The 24,265-nt window shown below is 34.6% G+C and overlaps 1 protein-coding gene across 1 annotated transcript in view; it reads left to right on the top strand.

The window, feature by feature from the left end:
• LOC136032981 (integrator complex subunit 6-like) overlaps window positions 1-24,265 on the top strand; it is a 59,708-nt gene that overhangs the window by 14,248 nt on the left and 21,195 nt on the right. Inside the window, exons 3-9 of the mRNA XM_065713496.1 lie at window positions 6,925-7,164; window positions 8,282-8,465; window positions 9,618-9,749; window positions 14,500-14,762; window positions 16,904-17,284; window positions 20,266-20,518; window positions 23,921-24,121. Coding sequence (XP_065569568.1) covers window positions 6,925-7,164; window positions 8,282-8,465; window positions 9,618-9,749; window positions 14,500-14,762; window positions 16,904-17,284; window positions 20,266-20,518; window positions 23,921-24,121 — 1,654 coding nt within the window. The remainder of the gene's footprint in view (window positions 1-6,924; window positions 7,165-8,281; window positions 8,466-9,617; window positions 9,750-14,499; window positions 14,763-16,903; window positions 17,285-20,265; window positions 20,519-23,920; window positions 24,122-24,265) is intronic.

Below are 24,265 nucleotides of genomic sequence, written 5' to 3'. Positions count from 1 at the left end.
TATACTTGTATATCTTCCAATGCAATTCAAACATAATGTCAGCGGATTTAACTAATTATTTTTGTTAAATTATTTAATTATTAATAATTAATTATTAATAAATTAATAATTATTATTAATTTTTAATTATTTAAATGATTAAAAGTTGAAGGATGAAAAACCAAAATGTACAGGTACAGGTGAAAGACCTGTACCTTAAGGTGTTCTTCCTTTTTCATTCCTCCAGGAATTCATCTTGTAGTTATGTCATTTGAATTTTCTCAGGATTTTCGAAATTATTTTCAAAGCTTTTTCTTATGCATAATATGTAAACCCAGTTCTAAACTTGAAACATGATTTCAGTGATATGTCCTGCCTAATAAACAACTATCCACGGTCCATAGTAACAAAAAAAAAACACGTTTAAAAAAGTGTCAAGTGAGAAACAATCGTCATTTGTGGCTGTTAAAAAAATTTCAACTATTATTTCGATTCTTGTCGATAGTAGAAGTTTTCCGTGAAAAAAAAATTATGAAGAATTTTGAAAAATAACCTGAAACCCCTCTAAAACGGCTTTGCATTGAATCAAAAAGCATACATCATCTGAATCAGCATTGACGAACATTTCATACAAGAAACTTTCAGCCTTCACCTTTATCACCAAGGAAAATCACTTTTTTTCATGGATAGCACCAATGTTTCTTCTTTTTTTTTCTTTTTTTCATTGCTGCTACCAGGGAACTGTAGTATCTTAGAGATCTATTTTAGGGCTCATTTGAAAAGGAAATCTATATATATATAAAAATAAGTTGTCTGTGTGTTTTGAGTGACGTCATGTATGTGTGTTGACTGACGTCATGTTTGTCGACTGACGTCATTATAAGGATTGAGCTGTATGCGTCGTGAAGTTGTTTGTCGACTGACGTCGTGTTTGTCAACTGATGAAATTACATACATTATTACATTAAAAACTGATGAAATTACATTAGGGACACAAATGACGACCGGGACACAGGGAATATAAATGACGACCGGGAACCTCAAAGAGAAATTACAGACTGGGACACCCGGACACAAATCACGACCGGGACACAGGGAACATAAATGACGACCGGGACACAGGGACACAGCTACAACGGGGACGCCGGGGGCACAGGCGGGATATATAAATGAGGACCGGGACACAGGGATTGTTCGAATCGAAATTACAGACCGGGACACCGGGACACAAATGACGACCAGGACACCGGGACACAGGGAATATAAATGACGACCGACACTCAAAGAGAAATTACAAACTGGGACACCGGGACACAAATGACGACCGGGACACAGGGAATATAAATGACGACCGGGACACAGGGACACATCATTAGAATAATGAGGTATAGATCTGAATACGGATTGTTTTTCCCAAGGACAATTATATGTTGCATGTTCAAGAGTCAGTAAACCTGACAATCTATTTATATGCAATATATATATTTATATATTTATCTCTATTCACAGTTGGGACACAGGGACACAACTACAATGGCGCTTAACTAATATGGCGCGTAACGACTTACGCGCGTGGGGGGGCGCGAAGCGCCCCACCGACTAGGTGTTTGGGTGGCGCGAAGCGCCACCCCAACAGCTAGTACAATATATGTTTGCTTTTTGAATAGCAAAACATAATATTGAAAATAGTGGGTAATTTTTGACAAGAAAACTGCATAACTATATGATGACATCAGTTGCAATGACATTAATACTATATAAAAGGCCGAAAGGTCAACCCATTGATGAAAACTACCAAGAAAAAGCTTAAAGATCTGCAAGGGTATGTGGGGTAACAGTGATGACAACGTAGTTTATGTTTGTAATGCAATAGAGCTCCACATCATTTAAAAAAATTGTGGCTTATATATCATTGCAGTGTCTAGCACCATTGCTACAGAGCGACTTGAACTCCGATCCTCCTCCAGAAGAGAGTTCCATAGCCGCTGTACTGTAGTAACTGGTGATTAAAGATGTATTATCATATCTAACGTTAAAATATGTTTGGATATGACCCAAGTGGGTTATTTTCACTTAAGTATGACATCATACCTAAAATAATTTCATCTTGTATACGAAGATGTAGTTTTTGTTAGGAAAAAAATATTTCATATAGTTAATTGTAAAGGGCACTAGCTATAGACATTTTCTTTCAAATGAGCTCTTAAACAGCTCTCTATGATGTTCCAGTACCCTGCTAGCAGTGGAGGAAAAAATATATAAGGAAACATCTGTGCTCAGCTGTCCATGCGAAAAAATAATTTTCCTGTTATTCAAGCGAGGGGGCTGTAAGCACTCTGTATATAGCCTTCCATTATGGTAATTCCAATGGTGTACTTTTTGTTCTGATTTCGGTGCCTACCGTCGCACCCATAATTTGTCTTTTGTTTTTTTTTAGGATTTTTAAATCCTTAGGGCAGTACCGCATTTTCACCAGAATGGGCGTGCTGAACCGTGAGAATATATATTCGTGAATATTTGTTCGTGAATTCAAATTTTAAATTTGAGCCGTAGCAGCAGCGATCGTTGTAATCTAGTGAAGAATGATCCATAGCTCATAATACCCAAAAATTTTAAAAATGTGTTTTAAAAAGAATGTCAAGTGATAAAAATTACCTTTTGTGGCCGATTCAAGAATGGTAACTAATATTTTGATTAGTCTTAATAGTAAAAGTTTTGCTGCGAAACCGAATTTATTTTTACTTGCGAAAAATAGCCCGAAACCCCCTGGAAAATGGCCAAAAATTAAAAGTACATCAACGGAATTTCCATTGCCGAATAACACCAGGAAACTTACAGTCCCCACCTTAATCAACAAGGAAAATAATTTTTTTTTGCATTGGTAAAAAAACACAGTATTTGAAATAAAATGTGTTATTTGACAAAAAACTGAAAATAAAATTGATTTATAATAATTTATTATTTATTTGTTCCATATGTTTATACAAGGAAACATTGCACACTAGAGCAGTACATTAGAATTCACAAGAACGATTTATTTTAGGACATATGTCAAGAATTGGTAAGGTGCTCCCAAGGGCGGATGTAGAGCAAAATCTTTGGGGGGGGGGGATGGAATGTGACAAAGATGCCAACAATTGACCGTATTGACAAATTTATTCTAAAAAAGAATAAAAAAAGGAAAAAAGAGGATAAGAGGGTGCCAGAAAAATCTTGAAGGGGTTGGGGTTCTTCCTCCTCTCTCAATGGATCTGTCAGTTGGTGCTCCCTGAAAAGGAATGAAAGTCTTCTGGAATCTATCTGTATCAACGTTGATTGGCGAGTAAGTTGTGACTGATGAGTAGGTTAAGCGGAGTAGACGGGGCCTAGTGGGGTCATGAGAACCAGGAGAAATATTATCAGCACGGGTATTGGAAATGGCAATTAGCAAAACGCAAGAAAACACTCTCCATCCTTTCTTTTAAGGTGGTAAGACGTGCGGGATTTTACTTTTTTTTGTAAATGGTTGTGAGTGAATACTTCTGGACCTATTCAGTTTTACTGGGAAGCTTACAAGGAAGACGTGGGTGGCAGACTGGACATGGGTATTAAACAGTTTGTGGTAACGAACTATGAGTAAGGAGCGTATTGGCTCAATAGTAACCAAAACTCTTTGAAATCGAATCTTGATAGCAGTAGATGCATCGAAAAAACCGAATTTTGATGTTTGTTCTAAATATATAAATTCCATCCAGTTTAATGTTACCCATCAAAAGTTACGAGCCTGAGAAAATCTGCCCGATTTTTGAAAAATGGAGAAACATCCCCCAATGATTAATTGATTTCAACGAAAATCATATCATGAGGTTCAGCATAACAGAGAACTCTACTGCAGAAGTTTCAATCTCTTATATGCAAAAATGGGGTATTTTGCTTTTTTTTCAGAAGAAAGATCACGGATCCGTGTTTATGTATTTATTTTATTTTCGTATGTATTCCCCAGGAGTGATCGTATCGAACCAGTGATCCTAGAAGATCGGGAGAGGACTCATTTGATCGGAAATTTAAAGTTTTACTGCCTTTTTTAAGTGAGCGAAAATGTTGGAGGACAACTGGCACATCTCCCAGGCCCTTTTTTCACCAAAGTTGCCCAATCAAAATTTTGAGATAGCCACTTTGTTCAGCATAGTCAAAAGACCTAATAACTATGTCTTTGAAAATGACTTGACTCCCTACAGTCCCTGGGGAAAGGGCTGCAAGCCATAAAGTTTGCCCATTGTTTTCATATAGTACTAGCTGTTGGGGGCGCTTCCCCCCAAGCCCCCCCGCGCGCGTAAGTCGTTACGCGCCATATTAGTTACGCGCCATTGTAGTTGTGTCCCTATGTCCCACCTGTGAATATAGATATATATATATATATATATATATATATATATATATATATATATATATATATATATATATATATATATATATATATATATGCTTTTAACTACGTAAAACTTGCGAATATACAACATTCTTTGCTGTCCCATTGTCTGTGCATATAATAATGGTCCATGGGAAAACAATCCGTATTCAGATCTATACCTCATGATTCTAATATATACATTCGTTTTTTTAGTTTTGTTTTTCTCCTTTATTTTTCGTTTTTTCGTTTTTTATTTTTTTTTCTTTTTTCTTTTTTTAGTTTTTTAGCTTTTTTAGTTTTTTATTAGTTTTTGGGTTTTTTTTCTTTTTAGTTTTTTTGTAGTTTTTACCTTTTTTTTAGTTTTTTTAGTTTTTTTTTACTTATGTCCTGGTCGTCATTTATACTCCCTGTGTCCCGGTCGTCATTTTTGTCCTGGTTCTTTGTTGATGGTGATTGCTAATCGAACATTCCTTTTGTTCCGGTCGCTTTCTCTTTGAGTGTCGTCATTTATATTCCCTATGTGCCGGTGTCCCGGTCGTCATTTGTGTCCCGATGTCCCGGTCTGTAAATTCGTCAATTGAAAACATGACGTCAGTCGACACACAAACATGACGTCACCCGACAGACAGACCCACACACACACACAGACAACTTATTTTTATATATATAGATTGTTATTGTAAAGTATATAGAAATCTTTTGTGGAGGGTTACGTCGGAGGATCTTTCCATGGAGGCATTTTTTGCGGGGGAAGGGAAATTTTCATGGAGGGGGAGCTGGATTTCTCGGCACTATTTAATAATCAACCATAAATTAAATATAAAAAAACACGTTTTTTTCAGCTGAATGTAAGGAGCAGCGTTAAAACTGAAAACGAACAAAATTTATTACATTTATCGGGGGGTGCCCCATCCTAAATGCGTTGCTCTTTACCCTAAATTTATTTTTAGAATTTTTGAAAAAGCTTAGACTGTCCTTGTGTTTTAGAAGTCATTCTAAATTAATTGGAGCAACAAGTCAAAGTTTAGCGTAAAGAGCGAAGTATTGAGGAGGGGATAATCCCCTCGTTTGTTCTTAGTTATAATGCTGCTCCTTACTTTCAATTGAAAAAAAACAAGCCGTTTTTTATTTATTTAATTCCAAAGAAAGTCTGACAAAGGACAAGTAAATACAGAGAGAGCGCATTCGTGGAAATTAAATTTATTCAAAAATTTAAGCAACGGTAGCGACACATTTGCTTGTTTAACATATTTTGAAACTTTTATATCCCACCTATGAATACTGAAAATTTTGACACCAAGAAGTTTAACTTGTTTCACTAACATTTCACGTAGTAAAGAGTTTATAAAAATGGTTGTTGACTTCAGGAAGTTTAAAATCATAGTAAAGATTTGTAAATGCTTTGAGTAAAGATTGCCATTTGCAAAAAGTGGAGTGCTCATGCGAACATGGACTCAATGGACTCTAGGTTAGTTTGATCGTTTGGAGGTGTCTGTCAATCCACAAGAGAATGTTTAAAGTAAGGTTTCATGTATATTTTGTCTTTTTTGTTCTTCTTTTACTAGCAAGTATTGACGGCTGTTTCAATATTATGTAATAATTTTTTTTTGTTGCTCTTTTAATACTATTTTTTTTTCTAAGACTAATATGTTTTCCTAGATTTCTGAATTGGGATTTGCCTCTTTGGAACAATCTGTAGAGAATGTTTTAAAACTTATTTAGAAGCCTTGGGTGTTGATACCATGGAATTGAAGTCCCAAACAGGGTACTTCTTCTTCTTTAGAAATAATTTCAATATAGGCTAATATGTGAAAGCATTTTTTTGCGTGTGCATATAGACCACGTCATTCTAAAGTGACTTCTTTGAAAGTCATTTATATTCTTGTGTACTTTGGACAAGTGGGGACAAAATTTTGTTTTTGATGGAAGGGACGAGGGATTTTATAGAATAATAAAATAGTTAATTTTCACCTGTATTGTCTAATAGTTTAAAAACTCAATATAAATATCATAAGGTTTTGTTAAGGGAGGGCCGGACAATGAATAGCAGGCACGTACACCGAATGCCTCTGAGCAAAGGAACCTGAAACTCCCATGACTTTTAGATCTTTTTGTAATACTCTGCAAATTTATTAAATCCGTATGAAAGGGTCCTATAATTGAATAGTTTGAGCTAGCTAAAGTCAGCTACCCAACTGGCCCTTGCTTTCTGGAATCGGGACATTTTTTCAGTTTTTTTAAGATTTTAAGTGCAAAAAATATCCTAGAGGCTCTCATATTCTCTCAAAAACTCACTGGGACAAAGCTGAGTCAGAAGTTTTGGCTTATGACATAACTTTGCAGCTTGATCAGTGCATTTTTTTCGTTTAATTTCTTCTTTAAACATTGCTGCTCCTTCTCATATAGAAACATCTGTGCAAGCAATGTATTGCTTAGGTGCCACTACCAAAATGTATTTTTGATTTTGTTACTAGTTTTGTCGTTAAATGGAGCAATTTTATTTTGCTTATTTCACCGTTTGTATTTCTTTAAGTAACCATCTTCTTTTTTTTTAGGCGGGATGGAAAGAAAACTTAGCCACTTTTATGACCGAACTAAAGAATTTACAAGCTGCTGGTTTGACAACACTGGGTGTTGCCTTGAAGAGTGCCTTTGATCTTCTCAACATAAATAGAATGCAGACTGGCATAGACATGTATGGTCAAGGAAGATATCCGTATTATTTGGAGCCTGCAGTAATAGTCTGTATCACAGACGGTGGTAAACTATCATCAAATGCTGGTGTACAAGAAGATGTAAGTACTTCAATTGCTAACAAACTCCGATTTCTAAATTTTGTCTATCTACTTTCTAGTTCAGTGACGGGAGAGGTTGCCAATGATCTTCCTTAATGGTGAAAAGACTTAACTTGCCGAATTGTTATTTTTCATTGGGGTCCACACAGTGTAGAGGGGGCTGAATGATACTTCAGTTAGTCTTCTCTGTTTGTTCCTCTCCAGGACTAAGGATGAGGTCTTATTTGGGTTGATCTTGTAACTTAGAAGTAGTCTGCTTATTAGACCAGCCCGCCTGGTGCTTGGCCTCACATAACAAACAAATATTGTTCCAGTAAGAGGCAAACTTACTCCTACCGTTTACCCGTGCCAAATTAACCAAACACTTAGAAAACTATAGGTTCTATCAGTATCTTAGCTCTGTGACAATCTACCTTGGTTCAACTACCCTAGGAATGACGCATGGACGGATAATAGACAGACATCTATTAACAAATGAACTAACATCATTTTTATACACTCATAATAAGGGGCGATTAATGCCAGAATTGCCTCTCACTCAATTGTACTATTTGTCTTGGCTTTTTCTACAATTAGCTATGACTCGATGCACACAACTATTCCATTTTAATTCAAGGAGGACAATGCCAGTCATTTTCCAAGGTATAGAAATTTGTGCTTACCCTTCACTAGCTTAAAATTTGTCGATGTATAACTGTGTTGCAGATCACTCATATCATTCTGAGCCTTAAACTTGAAGCAAGTACCCAGACTGAAAGGCATCGATATTACTTAGCAGGGTTTTAGTTACCAGTCACGGCTCAGAACGGTACTACATGATGCTCGAGACTGTGGTGTTGTAAGTTTGAGCATTAGTACGGTGACTAATTTGCCGTGTAAGGGAAACTCCTCTTAGGGGTAGTCCAAAAGCAAGCTACAACAAATTGGAGAATTTCGATCACTTCCGATCATTAGTGCTGTTTCTACTATGCATTTTGAAAATAATAGTAATTTGAAATTGGGCTATCAACACAACACATACATTTTACATTATTAACTTAAAGTAAGCATTTTGTCATAAATAGGTAACCTTCTAAAGTACTCCTTAGATTAATAAAGTCAATAATTTTCTTTCTAGTTAAATGTACCCATGACCGCAACTGTACCTGGAAGCGAGCTTACGAGAGAGCCATTTCGTTGGGATCAACGACTGTTTAGTCTTGTATTAAGGCTTGCTGGGACTCCTCCCTCCCGTGATGATGGCAATGGTCTTGTACCAAGCGATAACTCACCTATTGATTCCATGTGTGAAGTAACCGGTGGTTAGTAACTTTTCTTTGCAGCAACGAATTGAAGTATAAAAAACAAAAACAAAAAAGCTTGCTTACAGGGATTATCTGAAAGGGTTTTTCTCTAAATCAGACTTGTGTCCTTATGTCCATGATATGTGGGCTATATGTGTGAAACTGATACTTGTTTTCTTTTTTTGCATGTTTTATGAAACTGGCTGTATTCTCCCCGCAGGCTTTTAAAATTTGCTTGTTTAACATACTTAAAATCCTGTTCACGGATGTACCTAGTTAGAAATAAATTTCTCGTCATAATTACTTTGATCTAATCAGAGTTGCTTATAAGAGGGAAGCAATTTACGAATGCACTAAAATGACGATGGTTAGATATAGATGTCCACCTAAGCGGGCATGTATTCATAATTATTGTTATTGTACCAGTCACCGTCTCCTGGACACCGTAAAAATTCATGTTTTAAGAGAAAGCTTTAAATTTTTGTTCGTATAAATTTCCTTATAACCTTAGGACTTCCTTTCATCACGAAACAATCTTTGCATTGAATAGCATCACTGCATATATTGTCTGAAAATGCTTCGGTGCACTTATTGATGACATTGTCTCATAACTAGGCGTCGTTTACTCTGTTTGATACTGATACTGAAGATATATACTCGTGAGGCCTTTGGCTAAATATTTATTTGTTTTGTTTATATTTTGTTACTGTTGTGTCATTGTATGGCGATATTATTTGTTTATCTTGATTCTCTCTTTGTTCATAGTATTAACGGTGGTACAATAAAAAGATGTTTTTGTTCATCCATTTGATAGAAACGCAGAACCAAAGATCATTTAAATATTCTAAAATAAATAAGAACATATTTTGGAATGGATAATTTCTATCAATCTTATATAGTCAGAACGAAATATATTAGCCACATTCACGTTATATATCTTTCTCTGTCGTATAGTAAGTCTCAAGAATTATCAAGAATAGCTGTCTCATTTTGTCTCGGGAATCTCTATAAGATTCCTCTAAATTTTTTTAACCGAAAATGATCTAGTGTAAAAAAAAAACAAAAAATAAAAAAAACGAACGACTATGTTTGCTTATAGCAAAAAGTAAATTTCAATTCCAATCTTATTGTAGTTTTTGTTTTTTATATTAAAATCTCTACCTTTCGAAGGAAGATCATATGCTGTTACGTCTCAGAAAGTGTTGTCGCAATGTATTGACTCTCTGGTGAGCAAGATACAAAGTGGAGTCGTCATACACTTCGAAAAAATAGGCCCAGACCCTGTATTGCCTGCTGAAACAAGTAAGTATAAAGTCAAACATAGCTAGAAGGGGGAGATTTAGTTTTACATGGGTCCACAGCGTCCAATCTTACAATGAGAAGGTTTTCAGTGAATTCATTTGTGAGTGAAGTAATTGTAAGATCACTCATAGGTTTCAAGCATGATCCAAGTTCAAAATTTTGGATAAATAAGGATGCTAAGGCTTATAAAGAACTTGGACGTCCACTAGGAGAATTGAAAGAAAGATAAAAAAAAAGGTTTTTTATACGGATTTATAACGACTTTTAAGAGATTTTAAAGTTTTAAAATTAATATTTTAAAATATATTAGGATGAAGATTAAGGATTAGAATTAAAATTAATTTAGGATTGGATATTAAATTTTAAGATGCGAATTTTTTTAAGGTTTTGAAGTTTAATGATTATTTTGTATCGGTTACCCCTTTCTCCCCACCCCTGTGTGAAATTAGGCTTTGAAAGTCATGTATAATTGCACGACTTGTATGAGCACATTAAAATTCTAACACAATTATGCTTTAATGTTGATCCGAAACACCAAATTCTGCTTTCCTTCTTTTTTGAGGAAGTATAACGAACAATTTGTAAAATTTATGTATGCAAAAATTTAAGAGGAAGCTGTCCATAGTTTGGACATTAAATTATCTTAGGTTAGAATATAGAACTAGGCTTTTTTCACAGTTTCCATGTCAAATGAAGCCTATTTGCTCTTGATGTTGTCAGTATTAATCTCCATAATAAGGTGCTGTCACGTATTGTTATCGTTTTAATCATATTTTATTAACATTTATTATTGTTCTATTTTTATTGGGTCACATTTTTCAGTATCATACACTCTAACCTCAATAACAGTGTAAGTAAATAATATTAGAAAACGAGAAAATAAATACCCTTCGTGAGTACAGGGGATCAAACAGTTCGTTCTTAAAAAAAAATTAAGTAAGGAGCGACGCGGCTCAATAGTAACAGAAATTCTAAAAAAAACAGAGCTCTGATGACAAGAGATACATCACAAGTTTGGCTTTGCGCCCAATTTTTTAGGAACAACTCCTGAAACACAAGGGCAATTTAATTGGAATGTGAAGCTTTTTGTAAAGGTTCTAAGAAACTTTAACGTGAAGAGCGAGGAATTAAGGAGGGGCGACCCCCTTCTTACACAGAATAATATCTGTTCGTTTGCTTGTTACTCCTTACTTTTAGTTGAAAAAATAATTTAATGACAACATAATCAGGTTATCATTTATTACGTCACCCAAATTCGTGTGATATATTAAAAAGTGATCTATTTATTTATCGCCGCATAAGTGTAAACACGGGATCCAAGGGTTCTGTTTCAGGTGAATTTAAAAAAAGAGGAATTGAAGTATCTAATTTAATTAAGAGTGAATCGTTTACCACTAGGGGTAAGAAGGAAGTATCTAAGAAGGAGTAGAGGGCACGATGGCCCTTGCTTTTGCCCAATTTGGAAGTATGAACGAAAGTGTAGGTCATGTGGTGTGTGAGTGTATAGAATTGAGTGAGTTGAGAAATAAAGTGTGTAGAAAGTGAGGGTTTGATGAGAGATGGCTGGTGAATATAATGAAGGATAAATGTTTCGTAAGTAATAAAAATTTAGGACAATTTCTCAGGTTCGCAATGGAGCATATAAGTAGATTTTTGTGTTTTTCTTTGTTTTTTACGTAATGTTAAATATTTAAAAGAGAATTTTCTTTTTTGGTTTGTATTGCCGTGGCCTAGGGCCAAGGCATAATAGATATTGTTATAAACGGTATAGGTGAAATATTAAGGGTAAGTAGTATAGTTAAAGGTCATTGGAATTACTAAGAATCTCAACATCCTGCAACTATTGCTATTTCCCAACTAAGCGCTGGTAATTAAAATTCAAGCATTTGTCAACTCCTGTCGATTGAATCAAAATGATTTTCAGGTCAAAAAATATAGGTTAGAAATAATACAGCCAACAGGAGTATAAGGCAAGCTATAAAATAAATTACTACTACTATTAACAACTCACTGCACAAGTGTCTTGTGGATTGTTTTGTTTCTGGAAGGTTTATCCGCCGAGTTGTTCCCAAGAAATGCGCTATATCGACCACCTGGGTACGCGTAGTCTCTTTTTATTTGTACCTGCACCCTACCCCAGAATCAAATTTTAGGATCAACTTAAAATCTTGTTAGTTTGTATTTTCTTTGTCGATATATTTTTTTTTTTTTTTTTTTTTTTTTTTTTTTTTTTTTTTTTTTTTTTTTTTTAACAAGCAGAGGTTAAAGTAAAATTTTGCTGTGCAGTGTGATCCAAGTGAGGTAATACCATTTTTTTTACGCAGAAAATAGGTTTAGGATTAGTACAAACTAGAAAAGGGCTCTGAAAATGTCAATAGAAAGGCTAAAAATGCTTTTTTTTTTTTACTAGAAAAAAAAGACGAAACACTAAAAAGAGAGCCGAATTGCACCATTACTAAGCATGTGCGGAGGACTTGCAGCCCATTGTGTTTCAGGTCATCGATTTCTATAAAAATCATTAAAGATCTTTCACGAGTACCCTGCATTAGGCTAGCTAATGCAGGTTGATTTCAACTTTCAGAGAACAAGATCTAGTCACAAGAACATAAAAAGCTTTGCTAAGCTTACAATAAACAGATACGTCCCCTAAGTTCGTTGGAGGCTGCTACTTATTGTAACTCCTGCTCTTTTCGTTGAAGTTTCATTTATGCTTAGATAAAAGTAATATTTCTTGTCGACTGTATAATCCCTCTCCTCCTCCCAATAAGTTGAAAATATCTATACTTTCTTCTTCATTACATAGGGCTTTTAGCCAGACAGAATTTGATAAATTTGTAGACGTGCTTTTTGGAAAGCTGTGATTAATTTCTTGAACGAAGCTCGTGCTTTGACTGGTCCCAAAAGACCTTTCGTATGGCAAAAAAGTAAATGAAGCTAAATCGAGGGAGATTGTTGTCCGTCAGTCCACCTACTTCGAGACTAAACCCTTTGTTGTCTTTTTTTTCAGAAAAAAAGACGTTTTTAACTTTTTTGTTTTGTGTATTTATTTGCAAAATATTGCAGAAATATCTAATAATAAAACGTGATCTTAAGTAATTAATCAGTGCCTCGTTCTTATTGTTTGGATGTGAATGAACCTCAAATAATTCCCAGAAATTATATACCCCAAAGGATTTTCTTCTACTATGGACTATGCAGTAAATTAGACTACAAAAATGAGCGTTCAATAACTCTATGTATGATTTTACCTTTTGTTTGCTGTTCAAATACTTGTTGCTTGTGTTTATTTACTAATGGCCCTTTTGATATTTATGCTGTCGTAAGTTTTTAAAATAATGTACATTTAAAACAAGTTAAAAAAGTTAAACTTAACTCCATTAAAAAAAAAAAAAAATCAGCGCCTTCCTTTACCTCCGTTTTCCTCAGATAGTTCTCTGTTCATTTCTCCCCTAGTGAAGGTAAGGTATTCTGGAATATTCCAAAAGTGCTTCACCTGGAACATTCCTACCCTACCAGTCCTTTTATCCTTCCTAAGATATGCTTTTCTTTCTTCATTTAATACAATCGACACTGAAAGAGTTTGAAAAGTCAAAAAGTAAGATCCATCTGACTAGTTGCGGCCGAATTTTGAGGGGTATGTGAATTATGCTTTCTGTATAGTTGAGTGAGTATCCCATTGATTATCCTGATTTTTTTGTGCAAAGTCTTAAAAATGAGCTATTAAAATGATTGGCTCTTTTTTGGTTAGAAAAAAGACATTTATTTTATAATTTTGTAGTAAGTCCTAAGTGAAGCTGTATGAGCTGTAGATTTAAACAGTGAATTTGTAAAATTATAAAATTTAATTGACTTACACTAGTTTTGAAGATGTATGTTGAAACAGGTGAGGAGCTTTAACGATTGTCTGTTTGAGGTTCCGAATTTGCTTTTTCCTTTCAGCAAAAAAACTTATTTCATAAAACTTATTTCATAAATTATTTTGAATACGCTCTGCATCGCTGTATAGACTAGAATAACAGGGGGAGGGGGGTCACAGGTTTGCTACTCCTCTGACAGGTGATTACAACGGTAGAGTCTGACCAAACTGCTTAGAAAGAAGTAGACCATAAGAAATAGATAGGATTCCCAAAATGGAGCCGGTCAAGGGTTTTGGAATCACAAATATTTATGAAGTGACATCCATAGTCAATCATGGTTCTTGTCAAAGCATTGATTTACCTGAAGTTTCTGGGTGCATAATCTACCCAGATTTTTCTTGTCCACTAACCGTCTAGGGCCAAACAAAAAGTAGATCGTCCACAAATAGGCTTAGAGGATGTCACAAGGAAAGATTAGAGAGAAATTGAAACTTTTTGGGAGGGTTTTAGGAGGGAGGTTTTAAATAGATTGGTATGGACGAGTTTGTGTGGCTGTGTTGGCCCCAGGTGGCTTGGTGCTGTTGTGAGTTGTCATTAGTAGTAGTAGTAGTAATTTATTTTCAAGAATCACTTCCAATCAAAGCCCAGTCCGCACGAAGTAGGCCTGGATTAGCTGGATAAATATCCTTGGATGTTAAGTAGGCTAGTTATCCTTAAGCTGATAGGTCTATTAGGGATTGAATTTGCTTTCTTTACTCTCATGTGCATCTTCAAGTACCTGAAAAGACAGGCATGTAGCAGTTTAGGTTGAAACAGTCACCAAACGTTTGATGGTGTCCGTGATTTTTTTTTTTTTATCGAGAAATGTTTATCAATTTCAACATGTTTTTTAGGGACAATGGAAAATGGTGATACTCCTTACGACTTAGAAAAAGACCCTGCCTCCATCCCGCTGCCCGTCCTGCCAGGTCTGAATAGTCATGGGTCTCGTCCTACAACACCTAGCCTAAACTGGCCACCCGGCCCACAAGTGGTACCCACCTGGCACTCGAGTAGAAAATTGATTTATGTTCCCCGTTCTGCACAAAAAGGATTCGCAATAGGATTTTGGCCAATTCCTGAGGCTTTTTGGCCGGATCTCAATGCACCTAACTTGGTAAGCTCTTGTCTACTCTTGAAATTTTTAGGGTACTCAACAAAATTTGTAGGTTCAACCGTATTCAAAATTTTTGAAAGATTCTTGTCTTGCTTTGCCTTTTCCCAGTAAAAGGGCTGCCTGTTGGCTATCTAGAGATTGATGAGTCTTTCATTCTGATTTTACTTCATACTACTATTACTACTAGCAACTCGCAAAGCAACCAAGCCGCCTTAGGCTAACACAGCTACGCACAATCCTCATCCATCCAAACTATTCAAAGGCTTCCCCTTTACATAAATCATAAATCTTTCCTTAATACAGCCTCCCATCCGACTCGTAACTCCCATAGACCATAGGCCATTGAAGGCGTAACAAATGAAATTGTTGGACTTCTATGCAGTAAGAGAAATTCATTTGAATATTTATTAATTCTGTTGGATGCCCTACAATTTTGATTGATTTTTTTTTTTAATAGGAGTTTCTAAATGTTTTACGTCTTTCACGGAAATTTTTTCACGTCTCAGGTTTTTCATTTTTTAATCATTTTGTCACGACATCGATTATCATGATTTTGGGTCTACCTTTACATTGGCTTATTCTTTTGCTATGTATTTTCATTTGTGTTTTCATTATTTTCAATTGGGGTGAGTTGAAGCAGGGCCTTGCGCTATTTGTAGTGAATAAAGAAAAATTCTAGATATAAGATAGGTGAATATGAGATAGAAAACTATCCAAAGGATGAAAGCTGATATCGTAATAGTTACAGTTTGCATTAAATCATAGGGCCAAGGCCATTATAATAGTGATATTGTGGATACGCCTTTTTAACAACCCAATTTAGTCACCCAGTCCCTTCAACATGTCCTGAAACTACTACTTCTACTAACAAATAACTGCAGCACCTAGCTGCCCGAGACCACCACAGCTACGCACACTCCTATCCCAATCTATTTCTTTCCATCTAATTACAACGAAATGCTGAGTCTATAGCTGTTAACTTGGTTGGTTTCATTTCCCCATATGTATGAATTATTTTCGTGATGCAACGAAATTTATATCAAGACTTTGAATGAACTTTGTCATTGAAGTTCATTATTTTCTGAACGACCCGAAAAATTATTTATTTTGCTGGGTAGAAATATGCTAGTTTCAATTATATTATTTTATTAATTCTACTAATGACGTTTGCTGTATATATGATCGAAATACCTGGACTTTTTGTACCGTTTTTTTTTTTTTTTTTTTTTTTTTTTTTTTTTTTTTTTTTTTTTTTTTCATTCTCTAATTAAATGGATATATCCCCTTTTTAAAATTCATTTGTTTTTCATAGAACGGCAGTGTTTTCTAAGAAAAGAATACCTATTTTAAGGTGTTACATCGGAAAAAAAACGTACCTTTTTATTTATTTTGTATGCTATGCCTAATACATCAAAAACTGTTCGTTCTACTGGTGGTACTGCTGTAAATCCTGGCCAAAATCTTTGATGTGTCAATAGCCAAACCTATTTTCTTGTATTTTATTTTATTCATTTTTGTTTTCTCAATCGGTAATGTAGACCCCAGTAAATTACCTTGTAGTAATATTTTGTCACTAAATTAAATATTTCACGGTTTTATTAGATTTTGTAATCTTTAAAATGACGCTCTAATTGCCATAAAGCTGTTTGCAAGTTATTTTCTGCCTAGATATTGCATTATTTTTATTCTAATTTGTCGTGTTGATCAAGTTCTTTGTCACTCTAATTTCCTTGGTCAATATGAGTGTTCGGTTGAATTACAGTAAATTGGTGAATAGTATGATATTTTAAAAGTTTACATGCTGTTCATGATAATATTTATAATTAAAAATCCTCGGGCATGTCCCATGAGTTCTCAATATACATTATAAGACGCGCATTCAAATCTTTATACAGGGACTATATTTCTTAGGCTTAGTGTCAGAGATAATAAGGATGTGAGTCATAGATTTCGTAACCTTAAATTTCTTAATAATAAATTTTTAATATTATTTTAATAAATTTATACTGTAATTTTATTATTAAATTAGTTTATAACTTTACAATTAAATTATTATAATATTATTGTATTAAACTGATTTAATTTTCTAATAATTCTAAAAATACTAATATTTTAGTAATTTGTGTCTTGGTTTCTTTTAGCCCCCGAGAACAGCGCATCCATTGGTAAAATTCAGCTGTGTGAACTCGGATCCACTTGTAATTGAGAATTTACCATTTGACAAATACGAGGTTGAGCCTAGTCCTTTGACCCAGTTTATCCTTGCCAGACGCCAACCTACATTCTGCTGGCAAGTATTTGTGCCGCATAGTTCTAAAGGTTTGGAATTGGGCTACCCATTTGGATACCTTAAAGCCAGCACAAATCTACAGACTGTGAACATGTTCGTTATGCCTTACAACTATCCAGTGTTGTTACCGCTTTTGGATGATCTGTTTAAGGTGCATAGGGGTAAACCTCCCGTTGAATGGCGACAAGCATTTGCAGCTTATTTGAGAACTATGCCTCCTTATTATGCAGCGGTAATTAATTTGATGAATTTCGTTCATTTTTTGATGATTTCATTTTTTAGATGTGCTTTATTTTCAAAATTTTGAACGAAACAATTCCGAAAAAAAAATATATAAAGAGTAATTTGAAACTGGCTGCACGTATTTTTAATATCAAATTCTCACATCAATGCCCTTTTATGAGGTAGTGTAATAAGATTAAAGAAATAGGCATCAAAATTTAAAATATCGCATTTGCAACTTGGCAGAAGTCCAAAAGCAGATATGGGTGTCAACTTGTTCCTGCCTTGTTGTGCAAAAATTGTCTTTGTTGAATTTATATGTTAAGAAGTCAAAGTTCTTAAGTGGTAATTCTATATCGAATTCACAGTGCTATCTGAGACTTACGATGAATATTCTACAATGCTTACTGATCTAAAAGCTAGAATCAACGTTTTTAAAAGTTCTGTTCTAAACTTTTTAACCGCCATACCCTCTTTAGTGTCTTTCCTCTGCTCTATATAGCTATTTTTCTATCTTCTTTGTTCTTTTTTTGTAGATTTGTCAGGTTATTTATTTTTTCGGTCTATCAATATTTTTATTTGGGACTTGGAGTTTTTTAGAATTAATTGGAATTATATGTTTGAGGTGACGATTGATCTAATTATTTTTAAAATTAGCTTCTCTTTTTTCAAGCTTAGGACTTGAAATTAGCTATTGTTTTGGTCCTCCAACCCGTTGCGTCCTTTCTGTGAACTCTTTTTATTTATTTTTTAGTCTATAGTCGAAGCTAGTTAAAAATCTTATCAAATCGTCTTATTATGAGAAACTTTTTTGCATATTTTAGGGTATTACAAGTCTACACTATGTAGTCTAATTAACCGACAGAAGGTTTTGTGAGTGTCAGTATTTTCATTTTTTTTGTCTTACTCTTTCTTCTTCGTGTATCCACCAATCATAAGCTGCTCAGAAATTGACAAAAAAAAATTCAAAGCAAGCAAAAGAACACTCAAGTTTACGACCTTTTTTCAGTTGAAAGTTGTGACGCCTCTAATTATATTTTCTCTTCTATCCTTACTTTGTCTGTGTTTTTTCTACTTTTTTTGTATTTAAGTAGTGATTAGACATTGAGTGAAAATAGAACCAAATCGAGCCAAATTTAAGGCATGACTTAAAATTTATCTTTCTTTATAAATACCTTTAGTTTTAGTTTCCTCACTATAAAACTAATTCACATATTACACCTAATGTCGATAGACAGTTTGATATTTAATAATAATTTAATAAAAATAACAAACAAAGAAAAAAACTCACAGTCACGTTCAACAATACCTTCAGGCAAGCATGCAAGGCGAACAGAAGAAATATAAAGTTTATGAACTCTTTTCCGGTTAAAAGTTGGGGTACCTTTGATAATCTTTTCTCTTCTATCTTTGTTTGTTTCTTTTTTTTTGGAATTTAAATAATTTTCAGATATTAGTTGGAAATTGAAGCAAATCATGCTGAATTTAAGATATATATATATATATATATATATATATATATATATATATATATATATATATATATATATATATATATATATATATATATATATATATATAGTCAGATATGTGTACTATGTATATAGTCAGATATATGTATACTAGTCAGAAAATTACTAAAAATATTAATATAGGAATATGTAAGTATTGATTTAATCTTTATGCGATTTACAATAAAAGTGCCACATTTTTTTTTCGTCCAATTTTCCTTTCGGAAGTTTAAACTCAATACGTTGTATCGGGCGTGAAACTAGGATGTTAAACTCTAAAAATCACGACATTTTATTTGAAGTAGGTGCTTTTCCTGTATACAAGAGATTATCGTCCAACACGAGTCCTCATAGCAGGCAGAAGGGTTGTGGTCTGAGATTTGCATCCCACTTCTAAACTACCAGTGCAGGACTGATTAGTGCATCTCAATTGTGTTCCGGACCTTTTCTTTTTTTTTTCTTTTTTTTTTTTTTTTTTTTTTTTTTTTTTTTTTTTTTTTTTTTTTTTTTTTTTGTAATTAATCTTATTTAGTCTGGTAACAGTTATGGCTGGTATTTGGCAGAAGTTTGTAAAATTCTCAGTAACAACTGGGGAAAAAGCAGAAAGGGAGTAGAAGAAAAATATGGGGCGCATTTGACCTATTGAAATGAATTGTTAAAATTTAAGAGTTCTCTAGAAGGTTTATTCTGTACTTGCATGTGTATCGTGTATATAGCTCAGTGAACACGCTGTGGTTTATTACTGGTTCAGGGAACGCATTGAGGACAAAGATGTTTCTCAAGCTGTGTCTCAAAACCGCCCAACATAAGTTCATGTTGTGCCAATACTGAACCAAGGGATAATTAGCGGCCTTGACCCCCTGCCATTTGGGGTATCATGTATTGCATTTAAAAAAAATAAAAGCTTTATATTACTTGATAAGTCAAATAGCCTTCATTTTAATTTACCTAGGTGAAATGTGAAGTTCGGATCACGTCAAACTGGAAAGTTGCACGTTGTGGTCCTATTTCACGCTGATTCGTTATTTTGTCTTCTATTGTAGTTTTTCTGCAAAGTTCTCCTGAACTGAATTCCATCCAGTATGTTAGATATTAACTTAAATACAACATATTAAGGTGTGGCAAATGCTTTAGCGGTCAGTGATTTTTTTTAGTTCTTTGCTGCTCAGAAAACCTCCACAGAGAATTTGTGCAAATATGACATATTGCATACAAACATATAAACAATGGATGCAAATGGACGTAGAGAATGGGTGCAAATAAACAGAATAAAACATATTCAGGTGTGTCGAAAGATTTAGCTGTTAATTTTTTTTGTTTTTTTTTAAACACTCAGAAAAGGCCTAGAGAAAATGGGTGCAAATTAAACATATTGCATTTAAATGTGTGCAAATGAACGTAGAAAATGGATGCAAATAAACCGAATAAAACATATCAAGGTGTTTCGAACGATTTAGCTGTTAGTTTATTTATTTTTTAGCCTCTTAGAAAAGCTCTACAGAGAATGGGTGCTCCTCAAAACCTGACACAAAATCTCATACCAGAGAGTTTGGACACGAGTTTGAGCTACAGTGTACTAAACTATCTGAAACGGCTTAAAAATCTAGCCAAAGCAGAATTTGAAAAGTTATGCTCTGAAATAAATTCGAAGAAGCTGCCAGTCCCTGATTCGATTCGAGTTGCTCAAAAGTCCGCATTGACTAAGAAGCTGTTTTCCAACGAACTTGTTAATGGTATTCTCCTTTTCGTTTTTTTACTTCGTATTTTATTTTTAATACCTATCTTTCTTTTTTCGTTTTTGACGCACAGATTTGGGTTTACAAGCTTAATGTGTAATACTTTTTTTTTTCGTTGTATTTGTTCTGTTTCTTCTTTTTAAGACGTATTTGATAAATTGATATTATACCTTGATATAGAATCAGCCTGTTCTGCAAGAAGTTTTCAATGAATAAAAAAAAAATCATATTTTCTTCACTGTGTTTTTAGTTTTTAAAAACTAAATACCCCGCTCTGAATCTTCTAATAACGGGAAATAACAGGCAAACATTTGAAGGCATCATTCCGCGAGAAAATTTCTGATCATAAAAACACTAGTTTTTCTCTAGTTTTGCGAGATATGGTGACAACGTAGTGGAAATAGACATCAGACGAATTGGATACCAACTGTGGTAATAAAACATTGCTGCAGTGACGGACTCAGTTAGATGCAGCCCTAGGAAACCAGGGCGTAGACGCAGCCAAGAACTCGGAATGACAAGGGAGTCACTGCGAGGTGTTCTTAGGTTTAATTGAACACGTTTAGTTACGTTTAGCTGAACAGTTAGGGACCGTGTAGTCCCTCACTGCAGCAATGTTTTCTTCTATCCTTGCACTCTTTTTCTGCCTGAATAAGTACCCCCTGTGGCTTTGGAACACAAGTCCACTACAGTCCCATGCTCTCTGAACTTCGTAACCCAACTAACAATCGTTGATTTTGGTGGAAAATTGCGACAATGGAAACGTTTTCGAAACCTAATATGTGCACTCTGATATAATTGTGTTGCAGAATAGGTCTCCAGGGAGAATACCTTCCGCCGGTTTGTCTAAGATTTTTTTTTGGGTAACTATAGCTGCAAACGATCATCCATAGATTCACCTTTCACGTCCTACAACAGAAAACACATTCTTTAAAAAAAAAAATTTTGTCGAATAAAATATGGGCACGCATCTTTTGGGTCACCCTGTATTTCCAGTATCTTCAAAGAAAAATGGCCGTCATCTTTTTACTGTTCCGTAAGTGTCTTCCACACAGTGACGTCTTTTGGGTTTAAGAAGGAATATTTGACCTGAAAAAATTACTAACATCAAGAAAGTTTTGATCGTTAATGAATCCACAGCATGGCAAAAAACTTCTACAACATGAAATAGTTTGCTAAAAAATCATGATAATTTGGAAATTCAAATTGATTTTTGATGATATTGTTATGATCAGATGATAAACATTACATCAACATTCAATAATGAAAAGAAATAAATCTGAATTATTTCTGTATAGTTTTGTTTTACATAAAAAGGCACATACCACGTAGCTTTTGGATATCCAGGCAACTTTCCAGGTGAGGACAGGAGTGATGTTTGGGCCGGTGCCCCAGAAATGTCGAAATTTTTTGCGATTCCTATAATTTTTCCTTCTCTTTTGTTTCTGCTGTAATTTTCAAACGATTCACCTGCTTTTGAATTTTTTTCTTCAAGTTTTCACATCCCCCCCCCCCCCTACCTCACGAATAAAACCCCCGTGGATGTACCAGGATATGATCTACTTATAACATACAGGTACTTAGTTTTCCTTAACGGTTGATATTGCTTGTGTGCCAACGGTTAAACGCCTTAATTGTCACCCTTCGATAATGTTTAAAATGGAGCGTCCCTAGAAGAATTTTGTCTTCCAGAAGGATAATAAATACATGTTAATTAAAAACGGTCACGAAATTCGCTGTTTCTGCATAAAACCAACTGTTTTCTATTTTCTGACACCCAGTCAATGTCGTTATACGTTTTCAAATACATCTGTAAGCAAAATACAAAAGGTTCTGTCATGGGCTCTATCGAGGCTGTACAAAATAGTTAGTTCGTTGAAATTAAAGAATTTAGTTGTGTCGAAACAAATAAAGCTCTTTCGTTTTTTTATTTGTAATTTTTTCTTCCTATTATGCGTTTAGTAGTTGTGGGTTTCAAGCTATGGCTAATTGTAGAGAAAGCCAAGACAGATAAAACTGTCGTTTATATTAATATGAGCTAAAGTACGGATAGCTAAGTTCAAAAACGAAGACTTATAGATATCTGTCGACCGAGTACCTCTGGATATGGGGTTTACCATACCAAACGCTAAGGGTTGCCTCATCCTCACGAGGCGGGGAAAGCCTACCCCAGAGATTCTCAGTATCTAGGTTTAACCTGGCTCTAATCGAATCCTAGACCTAGGATTGGTTGAGCTTTTAACTATCCACCCAAAATTGATCACAATGAAAAGCATAGCAAATACCTTGGATCACCAAGTGTCATTCTCATCTCTGATTGCCCAGCAAACTCTCAGATGGTTTGTGCACCTTCTTTGGATGCCGAAGCCAGCTCCTGCTTGAATTGCGTACTACTTCAACCCTGTATCTCATGGTTGGTCGCTCCTAAGAAGCAGACCCTGTACCAGGTGAAAGGACAGCCTAAGGAAGTTTATTCATATGTCTGATATTTTTGTTGACGAGGCTCCCTCATAGCAGCAGATAGGTCTGCCTGGAGTTGTGAACTTGCAATTCTCTCGACGGAGATAACAATGGGGTAGGAGTCTTAAGTCAAAGCCACATAAGTAGTAATATATCGCCATAAACCCATTTTCAGAAAACCTGATGAGGTTTTGGCGCATGGACTTGTTCCTGAATGGAATCAAGATTCTGTGATTTTAAAATGTTATAATTTAAGTGCAGATTGTCATTTTAGTGGAAAATTAAGAGGGAATATTTCCCAGCTAGTGCTGTAATACAACTGAAATAATAATAAAACCACTTAATCTTTGTTTTAATAGATTGACGCTCTAAAGAGTAATGCTTTCTGTTTTTGTTTTTTTTTTTGTTTTTTTTTTAGTATACGGTTCTATTATTTTGTAATTATTTTTGCCAAATTCTTGCTTAATCTTGTAAAATAACAGAGACTGAAGATACGTCTAAAATCTTTGAATTTTCGCATAATGGAAGTATATGCTTAGAAACTTCTTCCTTCTCATTTAGCCTTTGTCAAGTTTACGGTTTTTCCTTTTCTTTTCGGATGTTTTTTCCGTGATCGTTAGTAAATTTATCTTTTGACCGCCCTTATTCGCTTTTCTATTTTTTGAGTAACAAAGGTTTTAGTATGTAAGTGAATTTGACACTCGCATATTGGTGTATATCACTGATATTGTGCCTGTATCTTCTAAACCTTTGGCACCACAATGGGTTAATCTGCAGAAGGTTGTGCAAGAGACTTGTTACCGGTCTTGTAAAAGAGACCGTGCAGCTGAAAAAAACTCATTCTACGCCCTAAGTACTATCAATGGGCCATGATGATTTTCACCCTTTTTTTTCATTATCCATATCTTCTAAATTTTATTGTATTCTCCTTTTTTTCAGAGAAGTTTCTCTATCTTCATGAGCAGATTGCAGACTTTTCCAACTTTGTAGTGCCACTAAGATCAGGAAGAGAGACTCGAGTACCACAGATATACAGAAATCCATTTGACATATCAAGAGAAAACATCTTAGATAACCTTGCTAGAATGCGAAGGAACTTTTTAAAGTCTTCCCTGTCCCTGATGCAACTTGTTGATGAGGGTAAACAGATTTCATTTATTTGTTTATTATTGCTCTATATTATTTTATATTTACCGATTATGTTATATTTATCGATTTCCCGCGTAGAAAAAAAGGAAAAGTCCAATGCTTAATTGACGCTACTTGTCACGGCTAAAATCATAA

The sequence above is a fragment of the Artemia franciscana genome, chromosome 1, assembly GCF_032884065.1.
Source record: "Artemia franciscana chromosome 1, ASM3288406v1, whole genome shotgun sequence".
In the NCBI taxonomy this organism is placed as follows: domain Eukaryota; kingdom Metazoa; phylum Arthropoda; class Branchiopoda; order Anostraca; family Artemiidae; genus Artemia; species Artemia franciscana.
This window is presented reverse-complemented; position numbering and strand designations above follow the sequence as displayed.